This window comes from Cariama cristata, unplaced genomic scaffold (assembly GCF_000690535.1).
Source record: "Cariama cristata isolate BGI_N322 unplaced genomic scaffold, ASM69053v1 Scaffold22004, whole genome shotgun sequence".
NCBI lineage: Eukaryota > Metazoa > Chordata > Aves > Cariamiformes > Cariamidae > Cariama > Cariama cristata.
In genome coordinates, this window is record NW_009613759.1 from 4,830 (window position 1) to 20,779 (window position 15,950).

The 15,950-nt window shown below is 36.3% G+C and overlaps 1 protein-coding gene across 1 annotated transcript; it reads right to left on the reverse strand.

The window, feature by feature from the left end:
* Nucleotides 1–704: 704 nt before the first annotated feature.
* Nucleotides 705–15,111, reverse strand: LOC104160903 (cadherin-18-like; the record flags this gene model as incomplete). The annotated part of the gene is made up of 3 exons (XM_009699155.1): nt 705–1,195; nt 2,678–2,929; nt 14,994–15,111. Coding segments are annotated over 3 exons (861 nt in total), but the record flags the coding sequence as incomplete, so codon positions are not given.
* Between the last annotated feature and the right edge of the window lie 839 nt (nt 15,112–15,950).

Sequence of the window (15,950 nt, forward strand, 5' to 3'; positions counted from 1 at the left end):
CACGCAGTAACAGGGCAGGTCTGGGGTTATGGGCTAGAGCCATGTCTGAGCTAACAGCTAATGATGCCCTCCCTCTGTTAGCTGGTTATGGATGAAAATATTATGAAGGACATAATGAAATGGCATTATTGCAATGCAACCTGCTAATTCAATAAGATTAAATCATCAAAGGACCATTTATTTAAGAAGACAGGTGTGGCTTATCCCTTCTGTAAAGGAAACAGACTGTCAGCACTTCTCACACTGATAGTAAACCCCATTGGCTACCTCACATTGGGATCACAAGGCCTAGAGCACAGCTAGAAATGCAACATCATAACCACCCGCAAGAGTTTTGCTCCTCCCTTCGCTATCTTCCTAAACAGGCATGACCATAAACTTACTGTAGCTTGGAGATGTTAAGCATATTGCAATAAAAATGTCATTGCTTGGCTTTACTTTAGGTATTGTTACAGATACGGTACCACAGACTTTATTGAGAAATTAAAAAATATACATAAGGGACAATAGCTTCTTTTTTCTGTATTTTTCAAAATTTGACTTTCTTCCAATTGGAGAACCCAGTTTCAAATATGAAAAGGGCACTTGTTCTACAGTAACTGCATACAACTTGCTCAGTTCCAAGTACTGTATTAATTTTTTGTTACTGTTGCTGTCATTATATCTCCAGTTGTTTAGGAACTTCTCTGTTCTGGGAATTACAACTAAGTTGTTCTTTCTGATTCTATTTCCCCATAGAGTTCAGCTAGCTTCTTGAACTCAGGTCCCCAGTCTCCAAGGTAATTATAATCCTGGTCAGAGTGTGTTGTGGCTGAATCCAGAGAGCTGATAGATCCAGCTTCTGATCTATGACCCTCATAGGCATATGTCTGTAGGGAGTCATATGGGGGCACGCTGGGGTCCAGATCAGCCTCTGCCAGTCTTTGTTTAATGAACTCCTGAACATCTATACTGTCAAGGCTTGAGGAGGGATGATGCCTGGGCATAGACTTCACTTCAGGACGAACATCCCTCCGGTATTTTAGCTCCTCAGCAGCCGACGGATTCCGCAGTGCTGTGATGTCAAATGCCTCTGTGTCCTCTTCTCCACCGCCTTCATCATCATATGTCACAACATTTTCCCGGACGTCTTCTTCTGAAATGATCAAGGGCTCCTTCTTGCTGCGTCTTAGGGTGATGAAAAGGACCACAATTGCTAAAGAGAAAACTGCAGATATTAGAGTAGGTTTAAAGTTTACATCTGAAGTGAGTAGATTTAGTGTATTTTCTGTGGTCCACACCAGCACAAGAGCTGAATCAATATATTTGTGTTTTGGAACCTAAACTAAACGAAAGAAATAGCAGATACTAAGTCACGAACACAGAGGTATAATATTTTCAGGCTAATATTGGTATTTGGGATCATTACTGTTACTGTATGCCTGGAAAGCACCCATGAAATCCATACAGCTGTGTTTTGACGTAGCAACATGTCAAAGTGCAAAAGGCTGAGACCACACAACTAAGGGGGAAATTAATAATGCTATACTGAAACTACAAACTTCCAATACAATCTGGTCTTCCAAAAGGTCAGCAAAGAGCACTCTTTTACTGTGTCTTGTCTTTGTGGGGATTGCTGGGGTTTCCAGACCCAATAATGAAATCTGCTAGTTAGATTATTAGGGATCTCATAAAGGACATAAAAGGGGATAACATTCTTTCAGTTAAATGAGAAATGAGGGCCGACATTTTTCACAAGCATTGTTGAGGGCTTTCAGTGCATCATGTAAATGCAAAAGTTTTATTTTTTCCTCTTATAAATATTCAATCTTGTATGATAAAATATAAGATTATAAACTAAATGTATTACTATACATTTTAAAACAGCTTTCTGACAAGGAAGTTCTGAAGTAAGCTGTGAGGAAAGTAGTCTTTAGAAAATGTAGAGTCTTTGGAAAAAAATCCTCAACATCTCCTATGTGTGTCACACTGTGACTGTGGGTCACATTCCCATTATTTCTTGCTGTCTCTATAAGAATGCAGAAAGGCAGATGAGTAGCACAGATATATGTACCCAGCAAATTATGCCTCTGCCAGGAAAAAAAAAAAAAAATTTAACTAATGGGTAACATTCAAATTGGCGTAGGCAAAAAAAGAAAAAAAGTCAAGAGAAAATGCACTTGCAATGGCATTTATCTAATGGAGTCATCTTATAGTCTCATGTGTCCCTTGCCCCTGTGGATTATGTTGTGCATTGCTATCAGTTTATCCCACAAAGGTAATTAAGAAACGGCTTTTGTACAGTGCTAATGGTGCTTCTTACAGTGTAATATATTTCAAAAAGCTTTCCTCATCTCTTTTCTATCATTTTCACACTGTTCTAGACATGGAATTAGAGTCAGTGGCTTTTTGAAATCTTTCCAAATTACAGAAAAAAGATCTGCAGTGTTAATTACTTGATAACCTCTGAAAAATAATTTCTAGTGGATTCCACATATTCATGAATGTACTTTAAAGGCATTTTTCCCTATTAATTTTAGCTAAACCTTTCCCCCCTAATCACAGCTATGTGTTTCTAATTACCTCCTAGTACCAGGCAGCCTCAGGTTCAAAAACATACCATATTAAAAACTTCTGCCCTGTCACATTCAGAGAGCTGGTGGAAGGATAGCATTACTTAATATTGAAAATGGCTTACCAAGAAGAATGACAACACAGAGCAGGATTGCAATTAAAGCTCCTGTGCTCAAGCCAGCCGAGGAGAGGAAAGCTTCAGCATGGCAAGTTCTCACTCGTCCATCTCTCTCACATGCACAAACCCTAATTGTGAGAGTACTGCTGCTGCTGAGAGGGGGCACTCCATCATCAGAAATCAAAACTGGGAGGTAATAGATATCTTGAATGGTTCGACTGTATCTCCTTCGTCTTGTCAGGATACTGGCTGTATTATCTACAATATCAAAATCAGAATATGATTTTAATGATGCACAAAATTAAGAATGTTATTGACTATTTGTTTCCTGTTGAGTAGAAGCATGAGGCATCTTAAAACTAGACAGTCCAAATCTGAAAATACACAACCTAGAATTAAAATTTGTCAGGAAGCATTTGTGGCCAATGGAGGAAAAATAGGAGGCAGAGGAAAGTAATTAGCATTACATAAATAAGATTATTTAAGCTCATGTACTTAGAGTCTAAATGAACTTTGACAAACATTTTGGGCCCAGTTTGCAAGTCTTTTAATCTCACGTTATGATGTTGGTAGTATATGGACTTGTAAATAATACCTGGAATTCTGATAATATCTGTTGTGGAATTCATTCACAATAGAAAATCCCCTTGATTCTCAGAATAATATTAAGAGGTGTTTAGTAAACTTTAAAATAAGACTTCTGTGTGTCACTGTTTATGACAGATTTTATAGATCAAGTGAGCTTTCAGAAAACATTTGAAAGGACAGTGGCCAAAGAATCATGCTGTGGAGAGGTCAGGAGGAAGAAGGGAAGGGAAGAGGGACGGAGGAAGCGAAGAGAAAGGAAGGGGAAAAGAGCAGATATTACATGTTCTAAACTGGTAGAGGTTAAAGGTAAGTAAGAAAAGGGGAGATAGCGATATAAGATTTTGTCTTCTTTATGTCACGTATAGGTCCATCTGGTGTATATTACAGTCATTGATAATACCAATGCTTATTACACACACATTGCAAGAGCATTTATAGGCACTAATTAGGATAGTAAGGTGCCACCCATATCCGTTTAAGTCCTAGAAATTATGGGGCATAAAGAGAGTGCAGGGGAAGAAATGCTACTAGATAATATATAGTTATATCTTACATGTGCAAAATTTCATTTCAATTTGTTGCCATCACTTTAAAAGTACTGGCCCATAAATAAGAGCCAACAGATAAATCAAACAAAATTGGAGACAGTGAGAAATCAAGAGACATGAGCAGTTGTGGAGAGAGAGAGATGGGGACTGAGAAATGGCAAGAGACACTGGAAGAAAAGAGCTCTCCTCTCATACTGCCTGTCTGTGACTAATAGTCACACAGTTTTCAAATTGCAGGGTTGTGGGTTTGCAGTTTTTTAACAAACACCACAGGGGTGATAAGTGCAAAAATACATCTGCTGGGTTTGTCTTCCTGTTACAAACAAACCAGAAAATTTCTTCTTTTTCCTTACCACAGTAGCTACAGCATTAAATGGGTTTATCATAATTTATGGAAAAATGAAGTCTGTGGCACTTTGTGAGAATCTAGTGCAACAATACAGCTAGTGTGGCATATTTTAGCCCATAGAACTGATTACTTTCCACATGCATATTTGAATGGAGGAGTTAAGTTTTTGTTTAAACCGGATAAAAACTGTTTACCAGGTGACTACTCTTCATGCCACATCTTCTATCAAGCTCTTTGTCAAATGTTAAAACATTCATTTTAACTCAATTCTCTCAATATTTTGCTTTTTCATATCACCCGACAGTGGTATTGAGAAAAACTGGTAGTACAGCCCCACACCAGCATAATATATAACATAAAATATTTGGTAACAGGTTTCACACAAGAAATATATATGAGGTGGGAAGTGATACCCTTGCTCCTGAGCCAAGAACTGAGCACCAGGTTCCACTGCATTAAAGTTCATTAGTATTCCTTCTGCACCTCCCCTACTTATCTTCTTGAAAATCTCCAGCATGGTGAGTTTGTTATAAACTCATTCATGGTGACTTTGTTATAAACTCATTAAATTTTGTTCTTCTCACTTGCAGTGGGTGTAAAATATTAATTTTATTTATTTATTTACAGTAGGCCTTGAAGTCCTCTTGTACTTGTTCATGTCAAAGTATACTTTTGATGACTGAATCCCAAGATTCATGCCAAATTCCTTTTTAGAGGCATGACACCAGACACTTATAATGCCATTTATAATCATTCCATTTACAGAACTTTATTGAAATCAGAATGAGATTAAAAGATAATTCTTTAGTCTGAAAAAATCTGACACAGAGTAAGATCACATTGTGGAGATGTGATGTAGATGGAGATTTCCATCCAGTTTATAAAATACCTATGATAAAACATATTCTTTTCCTTACAAAGTTGCTTACTATACTGCCCACCTCCCACCCCCAAAAAAAGTGTTTTCTATAACCTGCAGAAGAAGCCCAACACAGAGGTGATTAAAAGATTAACAGTAAATCAGTATTTTCTTTTCATATAGGGTTGTGGAAATGATTCCTGTATACCTATAGCATATGACATGCAGAAATATTTATTTCATTTTTATAAAAACTGTGTTGAGCTTCAGCTTTTCTCTATATTGCTCAATCTGGGCTTATGAAACCTTATAAAAACATATCATGGTGTCGTCATTAATGCTAATTTTTGAAATTATCTTATTGTTAAGAAATAAATAATTTCCACATTATTCTGCAACTAGTCTAGGGAGCGAAGTGTTCTGTGTTATAACTGAATCAATTGATTGTAGAAGTCAAGTTTGATATCACTGAAATTCAGATTGCATTTATTGTATAAAGAAAACTCTCCCCTAGAGCGGACTGAGCAGTGGCCTTGAGGCCATGATTACAGACTATGCCCACCCGTGGAGATCTTACTAGGCTCTGCCAGTCTAGTTCTAAGATACACAGAAAAATCCCAAATCTTATTCTACAAATTTGGACCAGCCTGTTCTTTAATATGTGTATGGTCTTCTACTTTTACTTAAATTCAGTACATGAACAATCTCAGTGATCTATTTTAAAATACTTCTAAAAAAATCAAACAATCTCATGGAACACAGATTACAAAGAGGTAGATTACCTGCATGTCTTAATTTTTCAACACATATATTGCCATAATCAGGGGATAAATTAAGCAGCTGTTTTATCTTTCTGCTACATAATGTCTTATAAAAAATTTTGGCTTGCTTTTTTTTTTAATAATATCTTCCCCATTTGCTGCTCTCCATTTTTTTATGCTGTCAGTCCTAACTTTCCTCATACTGCTGGAGGACACGGATAAAATCTTCAGTGGTTCAAAGAGGGACACCACCATAGAATACAAAATGACCTTCAGCTGGTCTGCCTGTCAGCTGCCAAAGCAGTGGCAGATTGAGCTCTAGATACAGCCCAAGAGCAAAATAAACTGACATATCTGTGATTAGTAGAGAATTTCAAAAGAATACATATTTTCCATAAAAAGACGTTAATGTTTGCACTATATATATAAGGTGATGACTGTTGCTTCTGCCTTTCTACATTCAGAAGAAAGCTCCATCATCACTTCCTCCACATGTATGAAAAACTCCACTGACTTTCTAGTTATTCAGACTCCAGTTTATAATTGCTTCCCTTCCTTGAAATGCAACTTGCTACAGATTATTAGCAGAGCTCCTTTCTATCAATTTCTCTTTTTTATTCCTGCAGTTGCAGGTTATTAAACAAAACATAGCCGAGGAGTATCATCCCTGGAACACTAGCTGTTCACACTGCTAAATTTTAGCACTCTCCCTGGTAATTTGTTCATCTAGGCCAACTTGGACTCTCTCACATAACACCCAACCACAGTCAGAGTTAATAACATCCACCAGGGACCCTTTGCAACAGTCAGTACGGACAAGAGTGCACTAGGTTTGTCTTCTCCTGCTTTACACAGTGCTTCAACAATTCTAAGGATAATTATATTTCAAGTCACAACAAATGAGAAGGTCACAATCGCACAGGAAAGTTATCCAGAAATAATATCTTAAAAACCTAAGGATATATTCAAGAGCTCAACTTGAAATGTAATTCCCTATTGGTAGTAAGTGACGCTATATCCATGAGCTAAGCATTAATATTAACAACTGCCATGTCCCTCATCTCAAAAGAAAAAATTCTCAGATCTTATACTGCTAAATCCAAAAGGTGACAGCAAGTGCTATTAACAATAATAAGAAGAGTCTTCCATTTCTTCTTAATACTCTACTTTATTTCTGTTATGGTGTCTACAAGCCCCAAACACTGCACTTCAGCTTGTCCATATAAGTAAGAAAATCCTACAAAATTTTATCCATGTGAATCTTCCTGGGTCTATACCCAAAGAAGGCCCAGTATTCAAATCTGAGCAGGAGAGCATAACCTCTTCCTTCCATCCTCTGGCATAATGAAGAAAAACTGAGGATTCCTGAGCAGGAATCTAGCAGTAATGAAAGAATTTAAGCACAGAGACTATTGGTAAAGATGTAAAGGAAAGAGCGCTGAGATGTGAGCATATATGCTATAAGGATAACTGTAGACAGATGGGGGAAAAAATGTGAGGACAAAAAATAAAAACTGAGAAAAATAGAGAGAAAAGACCAAAATGACAAAATGGACAAACTAGGCAATTCAAATGTTACAGTGAAAAAATCTGAAAAGAGCTATAATTAAACCATGCTTCTCTGGGGTGGAAGGTCTTGCCAAAAAAGGAACTGACATTTTTATACTGCACAAAATAAATACAAATTGAAAAAATAGATATTTTTTCTTTTAAGATTGCATTTGTTCTTTCAACATTAAATTGTTTTTTCTTGTGTCATTAACATCATAGAATTAAATAATAGCATGAGACACAATTTTAGGCAAAGAAGGAGCCAGAATCAAATTTTTAAATTAAAAAATTTGCCATGGTGGATTTACGTTATTTGTATTCTCTTGAGTAATAAATAGATTTCTGTAGAAACAGATGTTACATGATATATACCCAGGAGATTCTGTAACAACTTAGAGAAGTATAAGCATTCTTAAAGAAACAATGTAAAACTTTTCCTTCAATGCAATTTCACAAATTTGAACACAAATAAAAAGTGTGATCATAATTTTTGGGCACTGGCATGGAAATTTTCTGTTCCCGATACCATCAGAGGTGTTAAATCTCACTATTACTCTCACTATTACAGAGATATATACAGTAACTCAGTGTATGCTTGTGTGTACATGGAAATAAAATACTGGAAAGTAACTCAACTCTCACGTGCTATTCTTTGTCATTAAATCTTTTAGAATATTTTACAAATAAGATCCCTAACATTTTACAGAGAAGGAAACTGCATCTAAGAATTGTTTTTCTGAAGGTCACTGAGTTTACATTCCCTATCAAAAATCATTGGAGGACCCATTGAGAGAGGAGCTAGAAAAACGGCAACTTTTAAGAGAAGGATCTTAGCATGAAACCAAAAAATCTGACAAATTGTAAAAGCTACAGGCAGCCAAATATGAAAACAGATGCTGATAACCTAGGAAAGTGTTTACTGAAGGGAAGGGGCAGGAATTTATATCAGCAAAGCTAGTTTGAAAGGGAGGGGAGAGGGTCATGGATTGAGCAATCCCTTTGATACCTGAAAACAGATACAGCAGCTAGACAGAGAAGACAAGTGTATAGGATAGTAACATTAGCACTAGGATGACAAATACAGATCTGATTCTTCTAGGCCTGGAAGGAAAGACCTTTTAATCTCAATAGATTTAAGCTGTGAACTTCACCACTGAGAAGTATGATAAGAACCAGGTCTTGCTGGAGATGAAAGGGCTGACTGCTAAGAGAAATTAACAACTCCAACACATGGAAAGAAAGATTTATCTGATTCCTTGTGGTGCACATTGCCCCATTTCATGATCTAAATTTTCTCATATTGGGGCTGTGCTTTGCAAACATGGCAATTAGAACTTAAGGTTCATCTAAGTTGGTTTGAGGTTACAAGTGTGAAATTCTGCATGGCTCTAACATGGCAGCTCTTCATACTCTGAAGATGCAGTAGGTTATTAAGCAAGACTGCACACTATACACAAGGCTACTATCTCATTTCTTTTTCCATCATCTCTGTCTTTTTACATTGAGTTTCTGAACTAAGAAAAGAAAAGAGGGCACAGGAAAATTAAGGAAGTTAAGATACCATGATAGCACCATGGGAAGTGACTGCTGGAGCACTTTGGAGGATACTCATTTGTCATTCATAATTTGAGAATTCCTCTGACACATTATACATTACAGGCAGACACAAGAGAAATGCAAATAAAAAAATAGAGTAAAAACCTGTTTATAGCTTAAGGCATCGTTTTAATTTTCAGCTCTGCTTATATCAGCAGTTCAACTTCTATGAATTTTCTGAGAAGTCATAACTAATTAAACCCAAAGAAAATATATTGGAATGATTTGCATTTCTTGTATTTCTAAAGTTAGAGCAGCTAATTTGTTTGTGTGGGTCTATATTGATAGGCATTTCTGTTTCATTTATTTACTGATAACTCTTGTAAATATTTTTTTCTTTTGTGCTGGTTTCAAAGCTATTGCCAATGGGCAAAAAGCTATTGCCAATTTCTAGTTCAGTGGGTGACAAAAATGAAAAGCAACATAGAAGATATTTTGGATTTGAAACATAGTTATTTGCTTATGGGCTTGTTTGTCAAACACCAACAGGTAGCAGCACTGAAAAAAAATGCATGAAGAACCTATACACTATGCACTAACTTACCTATCTGATAGATCTTAGATCCAACTTTTTTTAAATCAAAAAATGATCAAAGTTGTTCAGAGGCCTGAGGAAGAAAAATGTCTCCCTCTATGGTAGCTAGTCCTGGTTTTCTGTCCTTTGTACTCATGGTAGAAATCTTTTTTACTTTCATATGTTGCTTCTGTGATAATACCTGCTCAGGCACTCAACTCGTTTACAGTAACAGCACGTCTATGGACTGTACTTACAGTCACCATATACAACGCTAACTTTGCACTTTCTCAGGTATCATTTCTCTCAAGTTACAACTTGTCTTCTTTACAGGATGGTATTTCATGGAAGGGCAGTAGTAACTTGCAATATTACATAACCAGAGCAAGCATGCCACTTTCGTGTAAATGAAGGCAGGAACTATGTACCTGTTTCCCACTCAAGTTGGGTTGCAAAGCTGGGGTTTCAACTTGACCCTTTTTAATGCCACTTTAGATCTTCTAAAGCAACTAAGACACGGTCTGGTATCTGGCATGCTTATTTGCAACTTTAAAGCCCTAAAGTCAGTCCACTGGCCTGCTACAGATGTCTTGTGCAATATGGGTTGAAGTAAGAATTTTGCACCTATCAGGGAAGAGAGATAAGCAGAAATTTCTGCAAGGGAATTCATACTGGGATGGGATGAATTCTCTCTGGAGCTTGCTCTCTTCCTGAATAACAGCAATGCCAAGTAAAACTGATGTCTTTTTTACTCATTTTTTGATCTGTGACACAGAAAAAATGTTCATTTGCATCACAGGCATGGGTGGATGAACACATTGCATATTTCATTTTATACAGATGCCATTGAACTCATTGTGCCCCAGATTTTATAGGAAACGCAGTCTCTACTTTTGTGGGTATTAAAGTATCTTGTGGCATAACATTAAGAGAAATGAATCTCCAAAAGGGTAGTATCAAAACCATGGCCTACCTTTGTTCCAACTCTAGAATATTCTCCATCACTGTGCAATTTTCAAAAGGCCAGATCTTTGAGAAAAGTGGGCAGAGGGGAAAAATAAAACTGAAAATATTTTTGTGAAATGAAACCTTTGTCCAGAAGAAATAAAAGGAGAGGAGAACAAATGCTAAGCATCCTCTAGGGAGTTGTTCCTCCTTGTCTACTTTCAGAAGTTGGCAGTCTCAATTTAGTAAAGTAAGAGAATGTACAAATCTTATTGGCGGTGTTGGGTGAATGTGCACAGTCTCTGCACAAGCCCTTATCGTCCAGGAAATTTACCCATTGGAGCATCGATGGTAGACTGTATCTCTTGTGAAAAAAAATACCATCAGTAAAACAGTGCTTTATAGTGCATAAAATTCAGAAATATTTTCTTGCACCTAAGTGAAGTGCTCTCTGAGCGTTGAATCTTTTGCCAGCTCCCTGAAAAGTGTAACTTCTGAAAGAGGTCTTCAGTAGGCAACAAAAACAGGCAGAAAGAGGGAATTAATTTTTACGCTTAGAGAGAGAGACTATGCAAATATGTGTACCTATATATTAACGGTTTAGGATATCATAACAATGACATATGCTCGCATGCATTTTCCATCAAACTAACAAATTCTGACAAATGTATCAACCATGCTTTAAGCATCTGGAAAGATATTATGATTCTTTCAGAGTAAAAAAATGTACAATTTTACAATTCAGTGCTTAGAAACAGCTCTATTGTGAAGAATTTCTTTCATCTTTCCTCTGATTCCCTAACAGAAGGTGGTTTTAGTCTCGTATTGCCCTGGTAAATTTTTAATGGGACATCCAAAAGCAGGAATTTCTGATTAGGCAAAAAGTGTAAATTTGAGATATTACACACAAGTGAAAAAAACATTAAAACATTATCTAGGATAACATCCTAAAAAACCAAAGTGAGAACACAGACAACAATGAAATTAGTTACATAGCATCTGAACTGCAACATAAAAGCACCTCGCGATTAAAAAAGCATTTGGCTGATTGTTCAGAAATTGCAACATTTTTCTGGACAGAATAAATTGTAAACAGCCCTGTTTTCATTAAAAAGCCTTCATAAGTACAACTCCCAAACAAACAAAAAGGCATCTTCCCAGGGTTTGCTCTCTAAAATTGCAGGAAATGATTGCAACTTAATGTGTTTTCTTTGTATAACAAAGAAATTCTATTGCAGCTCTTGTTCTGTCTTGCTTACATGTGTACAGATACTGCATCATTTTGTTGGCTGTCCTCTTGTTCCTACTCTTAAGATTTTATTCTCACTGAATAGTACTTTGTCAGTACAGAAAGAATCCAGTCAGAAGGGAAAAAGTATCATATTCTGTCTTTTCAATTTTTTGTCTTTAAAATGAAAATTGTAAACACCAACAGAATCCAGAAGGTGATCCAAACAACTCTCAGGTTCTGCTAGACTGCATATTTGGTATATCCCTGTGGCTGTCTCCTGACCTACATTTCCCTGAGGGTTTTAAGCACTGCATTATGAAGGTGTATATTCAAAGGCTTGAGCTTTAACACTGTGGATTGTCACCGAGTAAAGGCACAAGTTCAGGCCCATGAGATAAAAGTTTAACTGGTCATATGATCAATTATATGGACTGATGCTTTAATATCTATTTCCTCTACTGAAGCCATAGAATATTATTGACCTGAATCATACACATGCTAAGATTGTGTATTGCTGCAGTCTATACAGGTAGGTAAGGACATACTATGAAATTTTATGCTTGTGGAAGTCCTCTAGATTTCAGTCAAAGTGCATAGATATTAATATGTTAATATTTAAAGATCCAGTTCACTGCTGCAGAGTCTTTTGATCTTGTAGTTCTACTGATAATGGAGTAGGGGAACATTCATGCAGTAGGGTATTTGGGCTCAAAGAGCAGAATTCTGTTGTTCTGGGTTATGAAAACAAGGGAAGAAAATGTCTAATGAGATTTTTGTGAAATAAAACATTTGTCCTAAAGAAATAAAAGGAGAGGATGACTGGATCCAAAGATGACTGCAAGAGAAAAATTGCTTTGCAGTGACAGACATAGCTACCACTGACTACCACTTTCAATGTGACAAGATTTTGGTTTTTATCATTCTGCAAAACACTATTGAAAACTCTCTTAAGGCAATTGTTGTAGTTATTTTCTTTAAAAAACATAACATAACAAACAAACAAATAAAACCCTCCAAGAATGCTAGCCTTTATAGAATTATTAAATCCAGAGGTAAAAATAGCAGCTATCTCACGTTAAGAGCATTCTGATTCCTTTTAACAGCTGATGCTCAAAAACATGAGTTTTCAAAAGTGCAAACTTGTCACAGACATAAGACTCTTCTGCCCACCATCTCTCAGCTATTTCCTAGAACAGAAAGCAAGAGAAATTCCATTTCTGAATAGGAATAGGTGATAAATGAAAATTGTAAATGCTAGATAATTGGATATTGTGAACAAACTTTATAAGTGTTTCACTGGTATTTTACATATAGGTTGCATCACAAAGAAAAGGTCCCAATAAAGGGCAGTGTTTAACAGTACAATCAAAGGGTAATATGCCAAGCAAAATAGCGACAATGATTTTGTTTTTAAGATAAATTTCTTGTTATGTTTTGAGTTAAACTGTCATTGTGTTAATTATATGGGCAAATTGGAAATTGCATTTCTGGAGTCTCTGTACGTGTAGAATTTTCATGTAAGATGCTACAGGAAGTGCATATTTACTTTTTGTATCCTCTTAGGTGAAATAAAAACATAATGCATAACAAGCCTTTACCTTAAAGGACACTTTTTCCAGTTCCTTCCCCTACGTCCCCCCTGCCAAATCTAATTTTGGATAGTTCAAATGCTGCCTTCAGCTGCTGGTGGTAAAGTCATTGCTCACTGTTCTTGGGGAAGTAACAAGAAAGCAGCAAGTGCTTACTGCTGGATGCTTATATCCAAAGCATGATCCTGCCACATTAGAGATGACGAAAAGTTTTCGCCCTCCTATAAATCTGTGTAGGTACACAACTTATGTTGACATGCAGTCCTTAAAGTATAACACAGCATTTTCCACCCGTAATAAACATATATAATACAGATCCCGATTCAAATATGTTCAACAACATAAAATATCTACTTCATCATGAACCACAATTTTAATAGAGTTATGCAAAAGCATGTCTTGATCTAAGTATCTTGTACCGAAATGAACATGGCCATGGTCTCCCGCATGACATCACAGTCCAATACTCAATGAGCTTATTTGAATCTTAGACTCAAATACAAAAATTCACAACAGTATACTTCCTCTATTTCAGGAATAACCCTCTGGCTTTTGCTATAATGCTCCATCATGATCTGAGTGGAATTGATATACTACTCCGGGAAAGGGCTGGAGTTATCACTTAAGGAATATTTGTAATATATAAATTATTCCTTCAAATATTATTAGTTTTTTAATACAGATAGATATTGGATTGGTCCCTTTTGGAATGAGAATATGAGGGTCATGAATCTAGTCCAAACAAATAGCACGACTTGATTTTTTTTTCTGCTGTAAGTATAGTTAAACATTGAAACAGATTCTTTAGGAAGATTATGCAATTTCCTTCCCTGAAAGGTCTTACAAACAGATAAAAAAATATTTGCAAAGAATAGTTTAAACAACACTGTATGTACCATATATACCAATGATGGTGTTAATGCTTCTCAGTCATTGCAGATGAGCAGTGACCTGTAAAAACTCAGAAGGTGTTCCATGGCACTATTGCAAAAATATAACTGTAAAATAAAGCCAACCTCCCCCTCACTTCCACACATGCATACAAACAAAACCACACAATATACACATACACAAAAGCTCTAGAGGAAAGCTACAGACAAGCATTTAGAATTTAATCCCATTTTCATCAGGTTGCAAAATGGAAACCATGAGGCAATACTCAACAAATAGTAAGGCTGATTTGTTTGTTTTTTTTTTTTTTGCAAAGGCTGGATGGTACTTCAAGTCAGTAAATGTTCAGAAACACTTGGCTGGGTGACTCTGAAGGCCCTTTCCTTCTGGGCCTCTCTGCTATGATGCCACTTTTTAGGCACACTTTGTTAGGAAGGGCATAAAGTGATAGACTATCATCCAGGAAGCACTGAAGGACCTGCTGTTGGTATCATATCCATAAAAATAAGCATAAATTCAACTTTTTATGCCCCTTAAATTCTTATTTTCTCCTTTAAGCAGTAACGGGCAATAATCTCAACAGTAGCCACTCAGTGTTAGTCACCTAGAAATAGACCAAATTGTCAATATCTTTTTCACTAATCCACTTTTTAAAAACATTCCTGAATGTATGAAGTATAAATGCTAAAATAAGATGGAATATAAAAATAAAATGCAGTATCTGATTATTCTTAGTTTGCAATATGTTGTATACACCATGTCCTTGATATCAGCCAGTTTGGTGATGACAGATTACAGTTTTCCCTTTCTGTCAAGAAATGCACAGAAATTGTTCTGCTCAATGAGACATCCCAGACAAAACAGAGACCCATTTTTTTGAGATTTATATGTTTGATTTACCTTCGTTGTCCCTTAGAGTAAAGTTGGGATTCAAAGAAAGTCCTTCATCAAGGGAAAAATGGAATCTTGCCCCATTTGCAGAGTTATCTTTGTCAGTTGCAGTGATAGTCTGAATTACCTGAAATAAAAATTAACAGTGAATGTGTTGAAATTTGAACTTGACCCAAATAGTACCTGACCTCAGCAGGATGCTCAAACTTACCTTATTTTAATTTTCTACTTGACTGCTGCTAAATTCAACCGATGAAATGACTGGGCCATTAGCTTGATTTCTCTAGCATGAAATATTTTAGGAACCACATTTCAGAGCTAGATAAAAGCATCTAAAGTATCTATCCTTTCTGAAATTCTAGTATGGTCAGGACCTAATACAGAGATTTTCACCATCTGCATTGCATCCTGGTGACTTTCAGAATTACAGTTTCACCCAATCATCTGTTTTTATGAAGCCAAAATTCAGGGTGAACGAGGATGGTCTACGGAGCATCATATGCTTGCCATCCCAATAATTAGATGCACTTCAATACTCGTTAGGAAAAATAATTGTTTAACCAAAATGGCAGGTATACACCAGCTCTCTGTTTAAAATTCCTTTTAACAATCAGTTTTAAATTACCAGAGAACAGAACTGGAAGAACAGCAGCCATTCCTCGTTTTAGTTTGGTTTGCCCAAAAGGAACAGAACTAGATGTAGCAATCATGTATGGGAGAGGTATTTTTGAAAGGTAGGAACTTTGAAAGCCCTAGTGGCTTTTAAAATTTACTTTCAACTAAAACTGAGCTAAGCTTTTGGAATGTGTGACCAAACAATATTTTTACCTCTGCTTTCATTTTCATGCTGGATCTGGAAGCTCAAGTGCTAAAGTAGAATTTAATAAAAGTTGTTCTTGTGATATACGCAGTGAAGCCCACACAGACTGCTGCACAGAGCTGACAGATATCCTGAGGGAAACGTAA